This window comes from Salmo salar, chromosome ssa04 (assembly GCF_905237065.1).
Source record: "Salmo salar chromosome ssa04, Ssal_v3.1, whole genome shotgun sequence".
NCBI classification, from domain to species: Eukaryota; Metazoa; Chordata; class Actinopteri; order Salmoniformes; family Salmonidae; genus Salmo; species Salmo salar.
In genome coordinates this window covers 83,057,031-83,071,634 of record NC_059445.1, presented here as the reverse complement: position 1 = coordinate 83,071,634, position 14,604 = coordinate 83,057,031, and the positions used below count along the sequence as shown (strand labels likewise).

At 39.2% G+C, this 14,604-nt stretch overlaps 2 protein-coding genes across 2 annotated transcripts; one reads left to right on the top strand and one right to left on the bottom strand.

Annotated features, from left to right (window-relative positions):
- Positions 1–726: 726 nt before the first annotated feature.
- Positions 727–2,913, top strand: LOC106603969 (heart- and neural crest derivatives-expressed protein 1). The gene is made up of 2 exons (XM_014198279.2): positions 727–1,592; positions 2,138–2,913. The coding sequence occupies exons 1-2, from the start codon at positions 1,119–1,121 to the stop codon at positions 2,231–2,233; spliced, it is 570 nt and encodes a 189-aa protein (XP_014053754.2). The 5' UTR covers positions 727–1,118; the 3' UTR covers positions 2,234–2,913.
- A 3,366-nt stretch (positions 2,914–6,279) lies between these two features.
- sap30l (sap30-like) lies at positions 6,280–14,135 on the bottom strand. Its single transcript, XM_014198280.2, has 4 exons — positions 13,389–14,135; positions 10,216–10,338; positions 9,828–9,926; positions 6,280–7,967 (listed from the first exon to the last, which is right to left on the bottom strand). The coding sequence occupies exons 1-4, from the start codon at positions 13,572–13,574 to the stop codon at positions 7,839–7,841; spliced, it is 537 nt and encodes a 178-aa protein (XP_014053755.1). The 5' UTR covers positions 13,575–14,135; the 3' UTR covers positions 6,280–7,838.
- Between the last annotated feature and the right edge of the window lie 469 nt (positions 14,136–14,604).

Genomic DNA, 14,604 nt, shown 5'->3' with positions numbered 1-14,604 from the left:
TATAGGGTTGCCACTGCTCAGTCACACATCTCACAAATGAGAAAACACAGTTTGCCCACTAACCGAGTAGACCATATTATCAATTTTGCAAAATAACAATGTTAAAATACACCATTGCATTTTTTTTCTTTATCTAGATGTAGGTGTATTACCTACACGATAATGTGTCATTCCTATCTCTAGCCCACGTTATGTTTCATTAACCATTTCCCTTTCTCAAAGTATTGCACGTCTAATTGTATTACATATATAGCCTATATTACATAGCCTATGTGATCACAAAGAAATAAGCTACAACATGCATACAAGGAACGTATTTTTCCCACAAATGCATGCAATATAGTACCAATGGAATCTATGCTGAACGAAAACACAATATTTTACAAACTGAAGCAATATAGACAAATGATAAATTCTGAGTATGGGGGGGAAAACCGTGCGTAAAGGCTGCAGAGAGCTCAATATGGAATCGGCAGGAGACTTTTCAACTATAAATAATAGAACTAAACATGAAAACTAAACTCTTCTTCGGGTTGAAAGGGGAACAGGCCGTGCAAATGATGTATTGGTTTGCATACGTTCTCATACCGGTTTCGGTTGTGGCACCATGGCGCATGTTATTGTAAACCTCGCTGACTCTCCACCCCAACCTGTGGTCATCTCACCTCATTGGCTGACTGGTCGTTCTGTTGTTTTCGAAACCATATAAACCTGACGCCCCGCACCTTCAGTAGGGTCAAATTTCTTGCGCAAATGAGAGTAATCCCACGAAAAAGGAGTGCTCTCCAGATTGTCAAAACCTGTCTGGATTATACTACTTTACTTTACACGTAATTTTTGCTAGCCTATCAGAATGACAACGACGGGTTTTTCAACAAACTTGACACTTTTTGTTTTTTATTTTTAGGAGAAACGTTTATAAACGTGTGTTGCTTATCTTATGTGTTTGTATTTGTTATAGTGAAGGTCTTCCTATGTCGATTTGGAGCATCATTCGCTAATGTCACTTTCCCTTGATCACTATAGCATTGGTCAGTGACGAGTGTTGCCAACCTCAAGACTCCAAAAGACCTGCTGGGACCTGAGGAGATTTTAGTTTTTTTAATCTATTTTCCAAAATGAACCTTATTGGGGGTTACCAGCATCATCATCTAATGCACGATACCTTTCCATTCGTCCAGAGGTGTCATCAAGATAACCCGTACTTCCAAAGCTGGGTGGTGAACCACGGCGAAGTCCCTCCTGATTTCCAGATCCAGTCACCGTACTCCACGGAGTTTGGGGCTCAGGGTCCGGCTCACGACAGCCAGCTGGACGCTCCGTTGGCGCGCACTGGGAAGAGGAGAGCCTCGGGGCCGAAGAAGGAGCGAAGGAGAACCGAGAGCATCAACACTGCGTTCGCCGAACTGAGAGAATGTATACCAAACGTACCGGCAGACACGAAACTGTCCAAAATTAAAACATTACGACTAGCAACAAGTTACATTGCCTACCTAATGGACGTGCTGGCTAAAGACACTGGAGAGACGGAGGGATTCAATGCCGAAATCAAGAAATATGATAACAGAGATTTGAAACGGAAACGGGAAACGGTAGGCTATGTGTAATACATTGTATATTATTCTAACTTTGTAGGCCTAAAAAGTATTTTGGGGAATTTACATTCTGCCATCAACCTAAATTATTTTCATCGTTATTGAGTGTATTTAATGCGTAATTAGGGAATATACACCTTTGTGATTGTGGTTTTAAATGTTGAAACAAAGTTGAGTCCATAATATTGTAATTAATGTATAGGTCTATTAAATTAATGTTAAAATCATTTGGTTAACCACATTTGTTGACAATTTAAAGCGAAAACATTTCACAGTTTAGAACAATGAAAGTTATTTTAGAATCGCATATCAGAATTAAATTATTTTTGCTCAGTTGAACAAGCCTGAGAAGGTCTTTAAAGATTCACAGTATAGCATTGTGATCCTGCTAGCTTGGTTGTTAAATAGTACATGTAGGCTAATAGGTGTTTATTTCATTCAGACCATGTCAATATACATTGAGTTAAAAGTCCGTCAGCAATACAACTGCATAATGCGATGCTATATCAATATTCTGATCCCCTTTGTATTTTCTTTCACAGAACGAGGACCTGCAAGAGTCATTAGGAAACGAGAAAAAGTTCAAAGGACGGACAGGTTGGCCTCAGCAAGTCTGGGCTTTGGAATTGAACCAGTGACTGTTCTGACTTCACTGAGCAGAGCAGCAGCAGCAGAAACCCACGCAGACTCCGTATTCAAGCACTTCGCTGCAAGGAATACAACCACTTATATTCACATCTATAGGCCTTCTACGTGCAATGTTCAAATTCAAACACGGTAGACTTGGTGAAATGCAATATTATGCAAATGATTCAAAAACTGCCTGGATACCTTTTCTTTGTCATTTTGTATTCTTTGATAGAATATAAATGAAAGTTAGGCTATATAGCTTAGAATAAATATGTTTGGTTGTGGATAGGCCACAATACTGAACGGAGAGACTGGCACGGTGGTTATGTGTGGCGATTCTTTATTCTTTACGCGGCAATCAATGTTCAGCACTGTTTTTTTATGCTATGCATTGTCTTGTTATAGTAGTGTCGACTTGTCGTGCTATGTCTTGTAAATATATATTTTTTGGGAATCTACCTCAAATTAATGTAACTGTCCTTTTGAAATAGAAAACAATTACATTTAGAAGTGCAAGACAAATATCTGTTAGAAAACCAAACAACGGAACGTAATTCCAAAGGACACAGGCGGTTAATTATTAGACTGTATATTTGAATCTGACGAAATTGTTGTCTTTGTGTTTATTGGATGTAAAATTATATTAATAGATTACTTAATAAATGAATTAACATAATTAATCACAAAATCGTTGTAAAACGGCAATGAAATTATTCAGTGCTTCAAAAGAATGATTAGGTATAAGTCTCCAAATCTTGATATGCATATCCCTAGGCTACTATTTATTAATTTCCTTTATTTGAGGATCCAATTTCTAAGAGTCATTTTTTGTTTTGTATTGATACCGATCATGAGACACATCCGGGTAATGGTACAGTTTGGTCAAACATTTTAGGTTACAAATGGAACAATTTAATCATAGCATGTGTGAAGAAAAATGGTTGTGGAAGACTATAAGAAGCCTCCCTCCCACTATCCCAGGTCCCCATACAGCTGACCCTCGACGATACATTTTCTTATTTTGTTTCTTCAATCTTTTGTTTTATGGTAATGTACTAGATAACATAAGGGTTTGAGGTGCAGCGGTTTAAAATATGAAAACACATGCTTCAGTGTATTGGGTCGGAAGTAAAAATAAACAATCAGTCAGAGATATCTCTAGTCATAATTGATATAGGCGAGGGAAGTCATATGCCATTCGTGATGGCAGTTATAGGCAATTTTCTTGGGTATGAGCTAAAACATTTGATTTGCTCTATACGATATTTACCACATTCAGAAATGCATTATAGATCAATATAGGTCTATAGTAATTCAGTTAAAAATGTAGACGAAAAACGAATATTTTGTTACGTTCAATTTACGGTGATTACGTTCCATTTTGCCATGGGACAGACGCACGCTGTTTCGCCCGGAACCAATAAAACCGTCTTTCGATTGACTTATCAGCCCACAAGATAAACTCGTCCCATCAATCAATCAATTTCAAAGCATAGCCTATACCAGGGTTTCCCAAATTAGATCCCGGGGCCACGTTTTGGTTGTTGCCCTAGCAGCTGATTCGAGCATGACCGAGTTTGTGAAACCCTGGCCTAGTTTAGTATTCAATAATCAAATTAAGAGATAAGATTAGGCTATTATTTCAATGATGCAAAAACAAAAACATATAGGCTTGAACAAAGATTTGCTTATAGATCACTCAGAAACTAGTGCTTAATATTAGGCCAGCATAATACTGGTTTGGAAGTCTATATTTGCAGAGGCCTATGCATATACAGTGTTTTCAGAAAGTATACATACGCCTTGACTGATTCCACATTTTGTTGTGTTACAGCCTGAATTCAAAATTTAAATAAAACATTCTCATCCATCTACACACAATACCCCATAATGATAAAGTGAAAACATGTTTTTAGAAATGTTAGCAAATTAATTGAAAATGAAATACAGAAATATCTCATTAACACCCGAGTCAATACTTTGTAGAAGCACTTTTGGCAGCGATTACAGCGGAGTCTTTCTGGGTAAATCTCTAAGAGCTTTCTACACCTGGATTGTGCAACATTTGCCCATTTATTCTTTCCAAAATTCTTCAAACTCTGTCACATTGGTTGTTGATCATTGCTAGACAACCATTTTCATGTCTTGTCATATATTTAACTCGGCCACTCAGGAAAATTCACTGTCTTCTTGGTGTAGATTGTGTAGATTTGACCTTGTGTTTTAGGTTATTGTCCTGCTGAAATGTGAATTCATCTTCCAGTGTCTGGTGGAAAGCAGACTGAACCAGGTTTTCCTCTAGGATTTTACCTGTGCTTAGATCCATTAGGTTTATTTTTTATCCTGAAAAACTCCCCAATCATTAACGATTACAAGTATACACATAACATGATGCAGCCACCACTATGCTTGAAAACATGGAGAATGGTACTCAGTAATGTGTTGTATTGGATTTGACACAAACATAACACTTTGTATTCAGGACAAAAAGTTAATTGCTTTGCCACATTTTGTGCAGTTTTACTTTAGTGCCTTGTTGCAAACAGGATGCAATGTTTGGGAATATTTTCATTCTGTACAGGCTTCCTTTTCACTCTGTCAATTAGGTTAATATTGTGGAGTAACTACAATGTTGTTGATCCATCCTCAGGGATATTCAGTGTCTGATTTTGTTTATTCTGACCAATCTACCAATAGGTGCCCTTCTTTGCGAGGCATTGGAAATCCATGCTGGTCTTTGTGGTTGGAATTCACTGCTCGACTGAGGGGTCTTACAGAAAACTGAATGTGTGGGCTACAGAGATGAGGTAGTCATTGACAAATCATATTGAACACTACTATTGCTCACAGAGTGAGTCCATGCAACTTATGTGTCTTGTCAAGCTTAAGCACATTTTTACTCCTGGGCTTATATAGGCTTGACATAGCAAAGGGGTTGAATACTTATTGACTCAAGACAATTCAGCTTTTCATTTGGGATATTGTGTAGGCAAGCGACAAAAAAAAAAAAACGAAATTTAGGTAGTTCGAATATGGTTCAGTGCTCTGAAGTTGAGACTTTCTACATTATGCCTGTGTTAGAACAGCAACTACGTTTAATATTGAAATAATATATATATATATATATATATATATATTAGTAACAAGTACGCATTTTCCACCCTAATGAACACAACTTCAATTAATTGCTTAAAATTAGTCTTAAAAGCTGAAAGCATGAAAATTACCAAAAATCTAAACTGTTGAAATATTTAGTTCGCACCAGACACAACTTTACATAGAAATCTTACAATCAAGGATGAACTAAAAGTACTGTTCTTATATTTCTCACCAAAAAAAAAGTAGAAAAGAAACAAAAACAAGACAAAATAGCTATCCGGGATCCTTGGGACGTCCCTACCGTAAACCTTAACCCCTAGCCATAACCCTTTAATGGGTAGGGGTTAAAGTTTATGGTAGGGATGTCCCAGGGAACCCCACATAGCACTAGCCATAGGTTATACAGGCTATATATGGCCCGTCTAACCTATAGGTCTACAGGCAAGAAACTGGTTCCTCCAGCAAATAGTTGCATCTGTACACATGCATGGTCTCAACCGGCTAACATCATGTACAGGACATTTTTATTGGGGGGGGGGGGAGACACGTGTCATTCTCTTATTGCATAGCCTACGAAATGTCACATGTAGGTAACACATCAGGTTTCAGCCCTGCTACCTTCATGTAGAAGTAGGTCCAGCGTTGTTTCTGCCGTTCAACCACTGGAGCACAACAGAATGCTGCTGACACCTAGCGGTAGGTCGAGTAACTACAGAGAAAAGACGGAGGAAAATGCATGCGGTACAGTCATGCGGTAGAGGCATGCGGTAGAGGTATGCGATAGAGGTCCACTGTAAATCTGAAACACTAGTGATAGGGCTGCATGATAACTCCATTGTCTGTGGTTGAAAAATCATGAAAGGAGAGCAATTTGTCAGTTACTAATCCTATCCAGCTACTAAATCACAAAAAGAGAGAGTGACTACCCCACAGCAAATAAAAAGACAAGCCATTATCTATGTACAATACGTTTATTAAAAGCAATACGCAGCCATATTTAAATACAAGTATTATCTATTACAACAGTTAGGTTAACGCAGCACAGCCAATATGTTCAAGAGGGGAAATCTATATGGTGCTAACAAGGGTACAAGCAAAAAACAAAAAAGCCATCGATACTTCAGCAACGACACACCTGACATGGCTAACTGACGGTGTAACATGGAATGCAGCAGAGACGACTTATTTCTTGGGACTTATTAAATAAAGGACAGGGAAAATTGAAAAAAATTCAATACTAAAAATGCCATACCGTCATCTGTGGAGAGACCACTGACTCAAACAAACCATCAGTACATACAGAGGTGTTGAAGTGAAGACACTTATAATTAGTGACACAGAGGAAGCAAAAAAAAAAAAACTCCCATCTTCCTCTAGTGACTATAATTGGTACTGTGATCCACTAGACAGTCACATAATTCCAATGCTGTGCCAGGAAAGGAAATGGACTTGACAGTCCGAGGTGACATGATTCCTCAGAATTACATTCCAATAGAATAGAACTAACATATTGTAAACACTAAAGCAGAAAGTACAGCCAGTACTCATTGTGCACTGTGAAAGCAATTTAGGTGGTTCAAATATAGTTCTCTGCTCTCAAAGTTGAGGACTTTCTATATTGTGCCTGTGTTAGTAGAACAACTACATTTGGAAATAACATATTGTGGTAATAAGGCATTTTCCACTCTAATGAACACAGCTTCAATTAATTGCTTAAAATGAGTCTCAAATGCTGAAAGCATATTCATGACAAGATACTAAACAACTGTTGAAATAGTTAGTCCCTTCAGAAACACAACTTTACATAGAAATCTTACAATCAAGGATGAACTAAAGTACTGTTATATTTCTCACAAAAAAGGTAGTGGGTAAAGAAAACAGACATAAAAAAAATAAAACTAAATCAACACCAATATTTGAAAATAACTTGTTTTTAACTGAAACATCACTTCAGTCTGTGTGTGTTTCAGTGTAGAAGATAGAGGAGAGGGAAAAGTCACGGTGAGAGAAAATAAAATATGAACGAGTCTGCCAAACTGCTACATCATTCAACTTCCTCAGTCTTCACATGCATGTCACACCACTGGATAACAGAATGAGTACTAGCTGGACAACAGGACAACGCTTCCTAAAACCTTTTTAAATGATCTTTTCATTCACAAAATGCACCCTGTCCAGTTTATTGATATCTTAAGTTTGCACACTCTGGTTTGGCACAAACCATTTTTCCCCTCTTCTTCAAAGTTTTTAACAGTCGACGCAAAAAAACAAACAAACAAAATCCCAAACATCTTTTAAGGCAGTTATCATACATTGCATTCTACCTTTTGCTGATTTCTTCATAATCTGTGCATTTTGTACATATCAGCATATTCACATTACAGCATTACATTACCCTGCGGAGTCTCAACAACTGTCATAAGATCAGTTTTGGCTGCCTGTCAGAAAACACCTTGTTATCAAACACACGTGTCCATGTCCAAGTCTTGGTATGGGAAGTTAAATCGGTGGCCTTTACTCCAGCTGTTTGCTACCATCCGACTTCTGGTCCAGTCGGCTTTTGGTGCTCTTCACCATATAAATAAAATAGGTCAGAGTCTCCTTCTCGTTCACTGGGATATTCCGGAAGTGACGACTGACAGTCTGAAAACAAATAACATTGAGGCCAAAATCATTAAGTTATCACAGAGGAGAACAACGTTCTAGATTTAAATCATTAAGTTATCACAGAGGAGAACAACGTTCTAGATTTAAATCATTAAGTTATCACAGAGGAGAACAACGTTCTAGATTTAAATCATTTAGTTATCAGAGGAGAACAACGTTCTAGATTTAAATCATTTAGTTATCAGAGGAAAACAACGTTCTAGATTTAAGAGAGTACATCAGAGAGAAAGAGGTCAGTGTAATCATTCTATTGATGGGACATCCAGTTGTTTTCTACCCACTTTAATAAAAAACCCATTCTGGTAAAGATTAGTGGTATTGAATATAGAACGTTATATGTAAAAGCAGGAGGCAAGACCAAGTGGAATCACCAGTCTGGTTAACCACAAAGTGCCAAACTATTGAGTTCTCATACTGTGGAGGATTAGAACTCCACATATAAATAGACAAGATGTGTTTCTAGGAGACATTCAATCCCCTTCTAAACCCAAACACAGAGATCATTTGGATTTAAAATAACAAGCGTGAGGGGAAATAAACATCCTCTGTGTAGTTTCACCCAGCTCCAGTTAGGCTTACAGTTCCACTCAATGTGGGCGGCACATGGAGAGCTGTAATTGGTCGGACCTGTTGGCGTGTGCTTTATTAACGATGTGACAGGCTCATTAATGGAGGTCTGGGCCTCTCTACAGCCTGGGGAAACATTCAACTTACAGGGCAGTTTCATTTATTTCAACCAGCTCCCGCAACGCCCCCACCCCCCCCCCAATCACCGGGCCGGGCTGGAAACACCATAGAGGAGTATTTGTAAGGACAGGAATCGCGCCAGCTGCAAGATTACATGTCGATTTCACAAATTCTCCTAACAATCCGTCTATGTCCAATTACTGTGTAATTGGTCTCCCACACCACATACATCATGGTAAATAATAAACAATAATTCTAATGATAATATGGGCCACGGTTCCATTGGATGGACTGGGCACATCTACTGAGGGTGAGGGTAACCCTTTACAGAAAAATCACTGAGAATAATTATCCTAATGAAACCCCAAGGCAGAAGTTATATATATATATATATAACTTCAGTATATATATGTCCCATCCAAAGAACGAGGTAAGCTATATATATAAAAAAAAACAGAGCTGCATTGTTGTACAAAAAAATGTATGCAAATGTTGAAATCTGTGACGTAACATTTTTAAAGTCCATCTACTGTCATTGTGGCAATAAACATTGCACTGTTTGTCCTATTAACACTAAGCAGTCCAAGACAAAATTAGGTTGGAATCAGCTTATTTGGACATGGAATGAGAGCGACACGAGTAGTTTCACCACCCTTGGGTTTAACTGGTGCTTATCCAATTAGGTGTTCCATTCTACCAGCCAGCAACTCTTTGGCCAGCACAGAGCAGCTGTTAGAAGCCAAACTGAATTGGCAAGTTGCAGTTTGTTTTAGCCGCTGGGACACTTGGTAGGTAGTAGTCCAGTATTACGAAGTACATCTACATTTCAAAATATCAATACACCATATAGGACAATACATGAATACATTAGTCAAAGTAAAAATAAATAAAAAGTGCCTGATGCTTGTCTTTAGCTTGTTGTTAGATGCCCCACTGGTGTGTACACTGTTACCTGTCTATGACACCTTACTGCTGTAGGCTTACTGGTCTTCCTTGATGAAACACTGGCTCTTGTATTTCTTACTAGCACTAAGTTTACCTTGACCACTGTGATACGTGGTTGTCTTAGCTACCTTACTTCAATGCACTGACTAAGTCTCTCTGGATCAGACAGGAAGCTTAACGACTACAGTGTAAATGTAGGCCTACCTCAGCCAGTTGGGCCTTGTTCAAGCCAGGTCTGGTCTGCAGCTTGTAGTGCCTTTTGTAGCGTCTCAGCGTGTTCACCTGAAGCTGGAACAGGTCCACCTAACATCACAGAAACAGACCGTGAGGAAACACTGGTGGGTTACCCATAAAGGATTACATATCTTTAAGCACATTTTACTGTTCTCTATCAATTACATTTCACTAATAAAATGCTTAGAGATTTCACGCTGTTAGGAATTTCCATCAATAGCCATCTTATGTTGTCTTTCATATCTATTTCAACTTGCTGGTATTTTCTTCAACAAGGATGTTTCCTATTGAGAAGCAATGTCGTGTTTTAGAGTCAGATGATTAAAGTGAAGACAATGGGTTTGTTCCCGGCTGTTACCTCTGGAACTTCCACGTCATGGTCCGGAGACTCCCCTCCGTCGTCACTAGTCTTCCTCTTCCTCTTGTTACGGACACTCTGGATGAAGTTTTTATGGAAGTCGCATATGTAGAGATGTCGAACCTAAAATAATACAAGATATACAGTACCAGTCAAAAGTTTGGACACACATTCCAGGGTTTTTCTTTATTTCTTTCTTTATTTTTACTATTTTCCACATTGTAGAATAATAGTGAAGACATCAAAACTATGAAATATCACATATGGTATCATGTAGTAACCAGAAAAGTGTTAAACAAATCAAAACATATTTAATATTAGAGATTCTTCAAAGTAGCCACCCTTTGCCTTCATGACATCTTTGCATACTCTTGGCAGTCTATCAACCAGCTTCAATTAACAGGTGTGCCTTGTAAAAAGTTAATTTGTGGAATTTCTTTCCTTCTTAATGTGTTTGAGCAAATCACTTGTGTTGTGACAAGGTAGGGGTGGTATACAGAAGATAGCCCTATTTGGTAAAAGTACAAGTCCATATTATGGCAAGAACAGCTCAAATAATCAAAGAGAAACAACAGTCCATTACTTTAATTTCAAGAACTTCAAAAATCAGCAATTAGCTGCACCTCACAGAGTTCAAGTAACAGACACATCTCAACATCAACTGTTCAGATGAGACTGCGTGAATCAGGTCTTCATGGTCAAATTGCTGCAAAGAAACCACTACTAAAGGACACCAGTCACTTGCTTGGGCCAAGAAACACGAGCAATGGACATTATACCGGTGGAAATCTGTCCTTTGGTCTGATGAGTCCAAATTTGAGAATTTTGGTTCCAACCACCGTGTCTTTGTGAGATGCAGAATAGGTGAACGGATGATCTCTGCATGTGTGGTTCCCACCGTGAAGCATGGAGGAGGTGTGATGGTGTGGGGGTGCTTTGCTGGTGCCACTGTCTGTGATTCATTTAGAATTCAAGGCACACTTAACCAGCATGGCTACCACAGCATTCTGCAGCAATACACCATCCCATCTGGTTTGTGCTTAGTGGGACTAGCATTTGTTTTTCAACATGACAATAACCCAAAACACACCTCCAGGCTGTGTAAGGGCTATAACCAAGAAGGAGAGTGATGGAGTGCTGCATCAGATGACCTGGCCTCCACAATCACCCGACCTCAACCCAATTGAGATGGTTTGGGATGTGTTGGACAGCAGAGTGAAGGAAAAGCAGCCAACAAGTGCTCAGCATATGTGGGAACTCCTTCAAGACTGTAGGAAAAGCATTCCAGGTGACTACCTCATGAAGCTGGTTGAGAGAATGCAAAGCTGTCATCAAGGCAAAGGGTGGCTACTTTGAAGAATCTCCAATATATTTTGATTTGTTTAACACTTTTTTGGTTAGTACATGATTCCATGTGTTATTTCACAGTTTTGATGTAGAAAATGTAGAAAATAGTAAAAAGAAAGAAAAACCTTTGAATGAGTACATGTATGTGTCCAAACTTTGACTGGTACTGTATAATTATGATGATGCACAAGTGGAAAAACAATCGACATTTCACAAGATAATTCTCCTTTTGGGTGTGACAGATGTGACACTACTGAATTTATTTATTTAACCTTTATTTAAACTAGGCTGTTGTAGGCAGTTAAGAACACATTCTTATTTACAATGACGCCTACCGGGGAACAGTGGGTTAACTGCCTTGTTCAGGTGCTGAACAACAGATTTTTACATTGTCAGCTTCAGGGATTCGATCTAGCCCAAAGCTCTAACCACTAGGCTACCTGCAGCCTCAATGTGCTATCCCACCAAAACTAGGCCAGTTTAACTCCTCATAACGTACGTTTCTACATCATTTTGTTTTTAGCTCGTGTTCTTGACAAAGATCATTTGGGAAAGCAAAAGGGAATCATTATTTATATTTGAGTTAGCCTAACCAAGTGTGCTGTGGTAGCTCTGGTAATATTGTGTTGGGAGAGCCACAGGAGGAGAAACCAAAACTCTGGTCTTTAAGTGTGCAGGTAGCCTAGTGGTTAGAGCGTTGGGGCAGTAATAGAAAGGTTGCTAGATCGAATCCCCAAGCTGACAAGGTAAAAATCTATCATTCTACCCCTGAACAAGGCAGTTAACCCACTGTTCCTAGTGGTTAGAGTGTAGGGGGGGCAGGTAGCCTAGTGGTTAGAGTGTAGGGGGGGGCAGGTAGCCTAGTGGTTAGAGTGTAGGGGGGGCAGGTAGCCTAGTCGTTAGTGTAGGGCCAGTAACAGAAAGGTTGCTGGATCGAATCCCCAAGCTGACAAGGTAAAAATCTATCGTTCTACCCCTGAACAAGGCAGTCATTGTAAATAACAAATTGTTCTTATCAACTGACAGACCTAGTTAAAAAAAAAAAGTTTTTAAAAAATGAGCAGGTTTTCCTGTGCATAAAACCATCCAATAGAAATGGCCATGGATCACCACTTGGGGACCTTTCATCTTCTATTAGTAGTTAGGGAGCACGAAGCCACACCCACGACACGTGGATTCATCACGTGTATTGCTGGAACAGAGCAACGTGTAGGTTTCCAGATAGCAAAGCCCCAATTTTACATTTCAACTTCAATTTGGGGGAGTTGCGAAACACCTTATAGAGTTGAGTGCTGAAAGACAAGATCTGTCTGTGGCGGATACATTGTATACATTTAGCAGCTGGATTTTACAGACAACTAACTATACACTAGGGAGGTTTTCTTCTTCTTCACACTTGCTTGTAGCCAAATATAACTGCCTGTAACTTTTGTGTCCCCCCCCCAGGACAACCTATAGCTTCCTTAGTAACAGCCATTTTAGGGAGTGGAGGCGTGGAAAAGACTGGCTACGCAGGGTGAAACTGGCAGCCAGGGCTCGGATTGGAGGTGGGGGAGCAACCCTTCTTGTTTGCTGTCCCACTGGCTGCTACTCCAAAATGAAACCATAAGCAGTCAGAGAGTAGTCCACCATTTTCCGTCATACATAATTATGGCGCAGAACAAACCTATAATAAAAAAAAGTGTGAGGTTGAATTTGACAAAGCTTGGTCGATTAGCGAGTGCTTGGCTTGCTTAGCCAGTTGGTAGAGGGGATGTCTAGAGGGATAACTACATAGTCTCAAATGGTTGAGACAACTAAACGTTAGTTAGCAATAAAACACTTACGCTTTTGTCGATGTCCAGCTTTAGTTTTTTCTGCGATATGCTTTTTTGGATCCGCTTGCTGAAGGAGGCGTTTCCAGCTGATCGTCCGCAGCGCTCACCGTCCTCAATCAAACAACAAGTCTGACCGTAAAACGGCGGCGCTGGGGGGCCGTCGTGGCTGTCTTCTTCAGTGCTGAACCCGTTCATGATTGTTGGTGTTTTTGGTGATGTTTTAATTAAAAATAAAAACCACTGAGAACGTTATTTTCTCCTCCCTAAAATGTCCCCTTCTTTACAGACAAGCGTGAACTAGAACGCTGTTTTTTTTCTCCCCTCAAAATTAAAAACAAATGCGGAAAAACTACCAACAATTAAAAAAATGTACACGTTAACGAGATTCCTGATCAAACTAGAAACTCTCTATGGCTAAAAAAATTTAAAATAATAAATCCATACCACAATACAGGCTAGAATGCCAAGACAGGACCACAAGGTGGCTTGCTATCAAAGCTAGCTATGCTAACGAACAAATTCCTCAACCGACAAAACGGTGATGTCGATTTTTTGTTTCAACCGTTACTTTTCGACCATTCGTAGAATACGGCTCCAACCGGTTAACACATATCAAACTAAATCGCCACACACAAAAAAAGTCGTCTTTCACTGATTAAACAACTTTGAAGTAAATCACGTATTTCAGACTTCACCTTTAATAGCCGCCGCGGTATTCTTTCAGAAACAGCCTGTACAATGAACATGCCCTGTTCCTGCAGCGGAAGTTCTTCCTGGATCACTATTGGTCATTTTCTACTAGAGGCGGGATTAAACATGTTTATATTGCTCTTCGGTTGGTCAAAACAAAATGTCAATCATTCAGTTGTCGCTTCCTGGATCAGGACGCGTATCTGTTTTGTATGAACAGACGAGTCTGACATGTCAACTGTGTACATGTGTAATCTTCATACTGGGGGGAAAAAAATACATATGGGGATTTTAGTGTGCACATATTGATAATCATCATGTAGTCTGCTAGTCTGATAACACGGTTGATCTAGTCTCCTTTCGAATAGGATTTCATAACGCATTCGTTTGGACATTTCCAATGCAGAAGTCATTTTTTACATCTGATGACTGGAAAAAAAAAAAAAAAAAACTTGCTCAATCAGTCCTGGACCCGGTTTCCCAAAATAATCTTACGGCATTAGAATCACTGGTTCCTATGATTCTTCGGGATCCT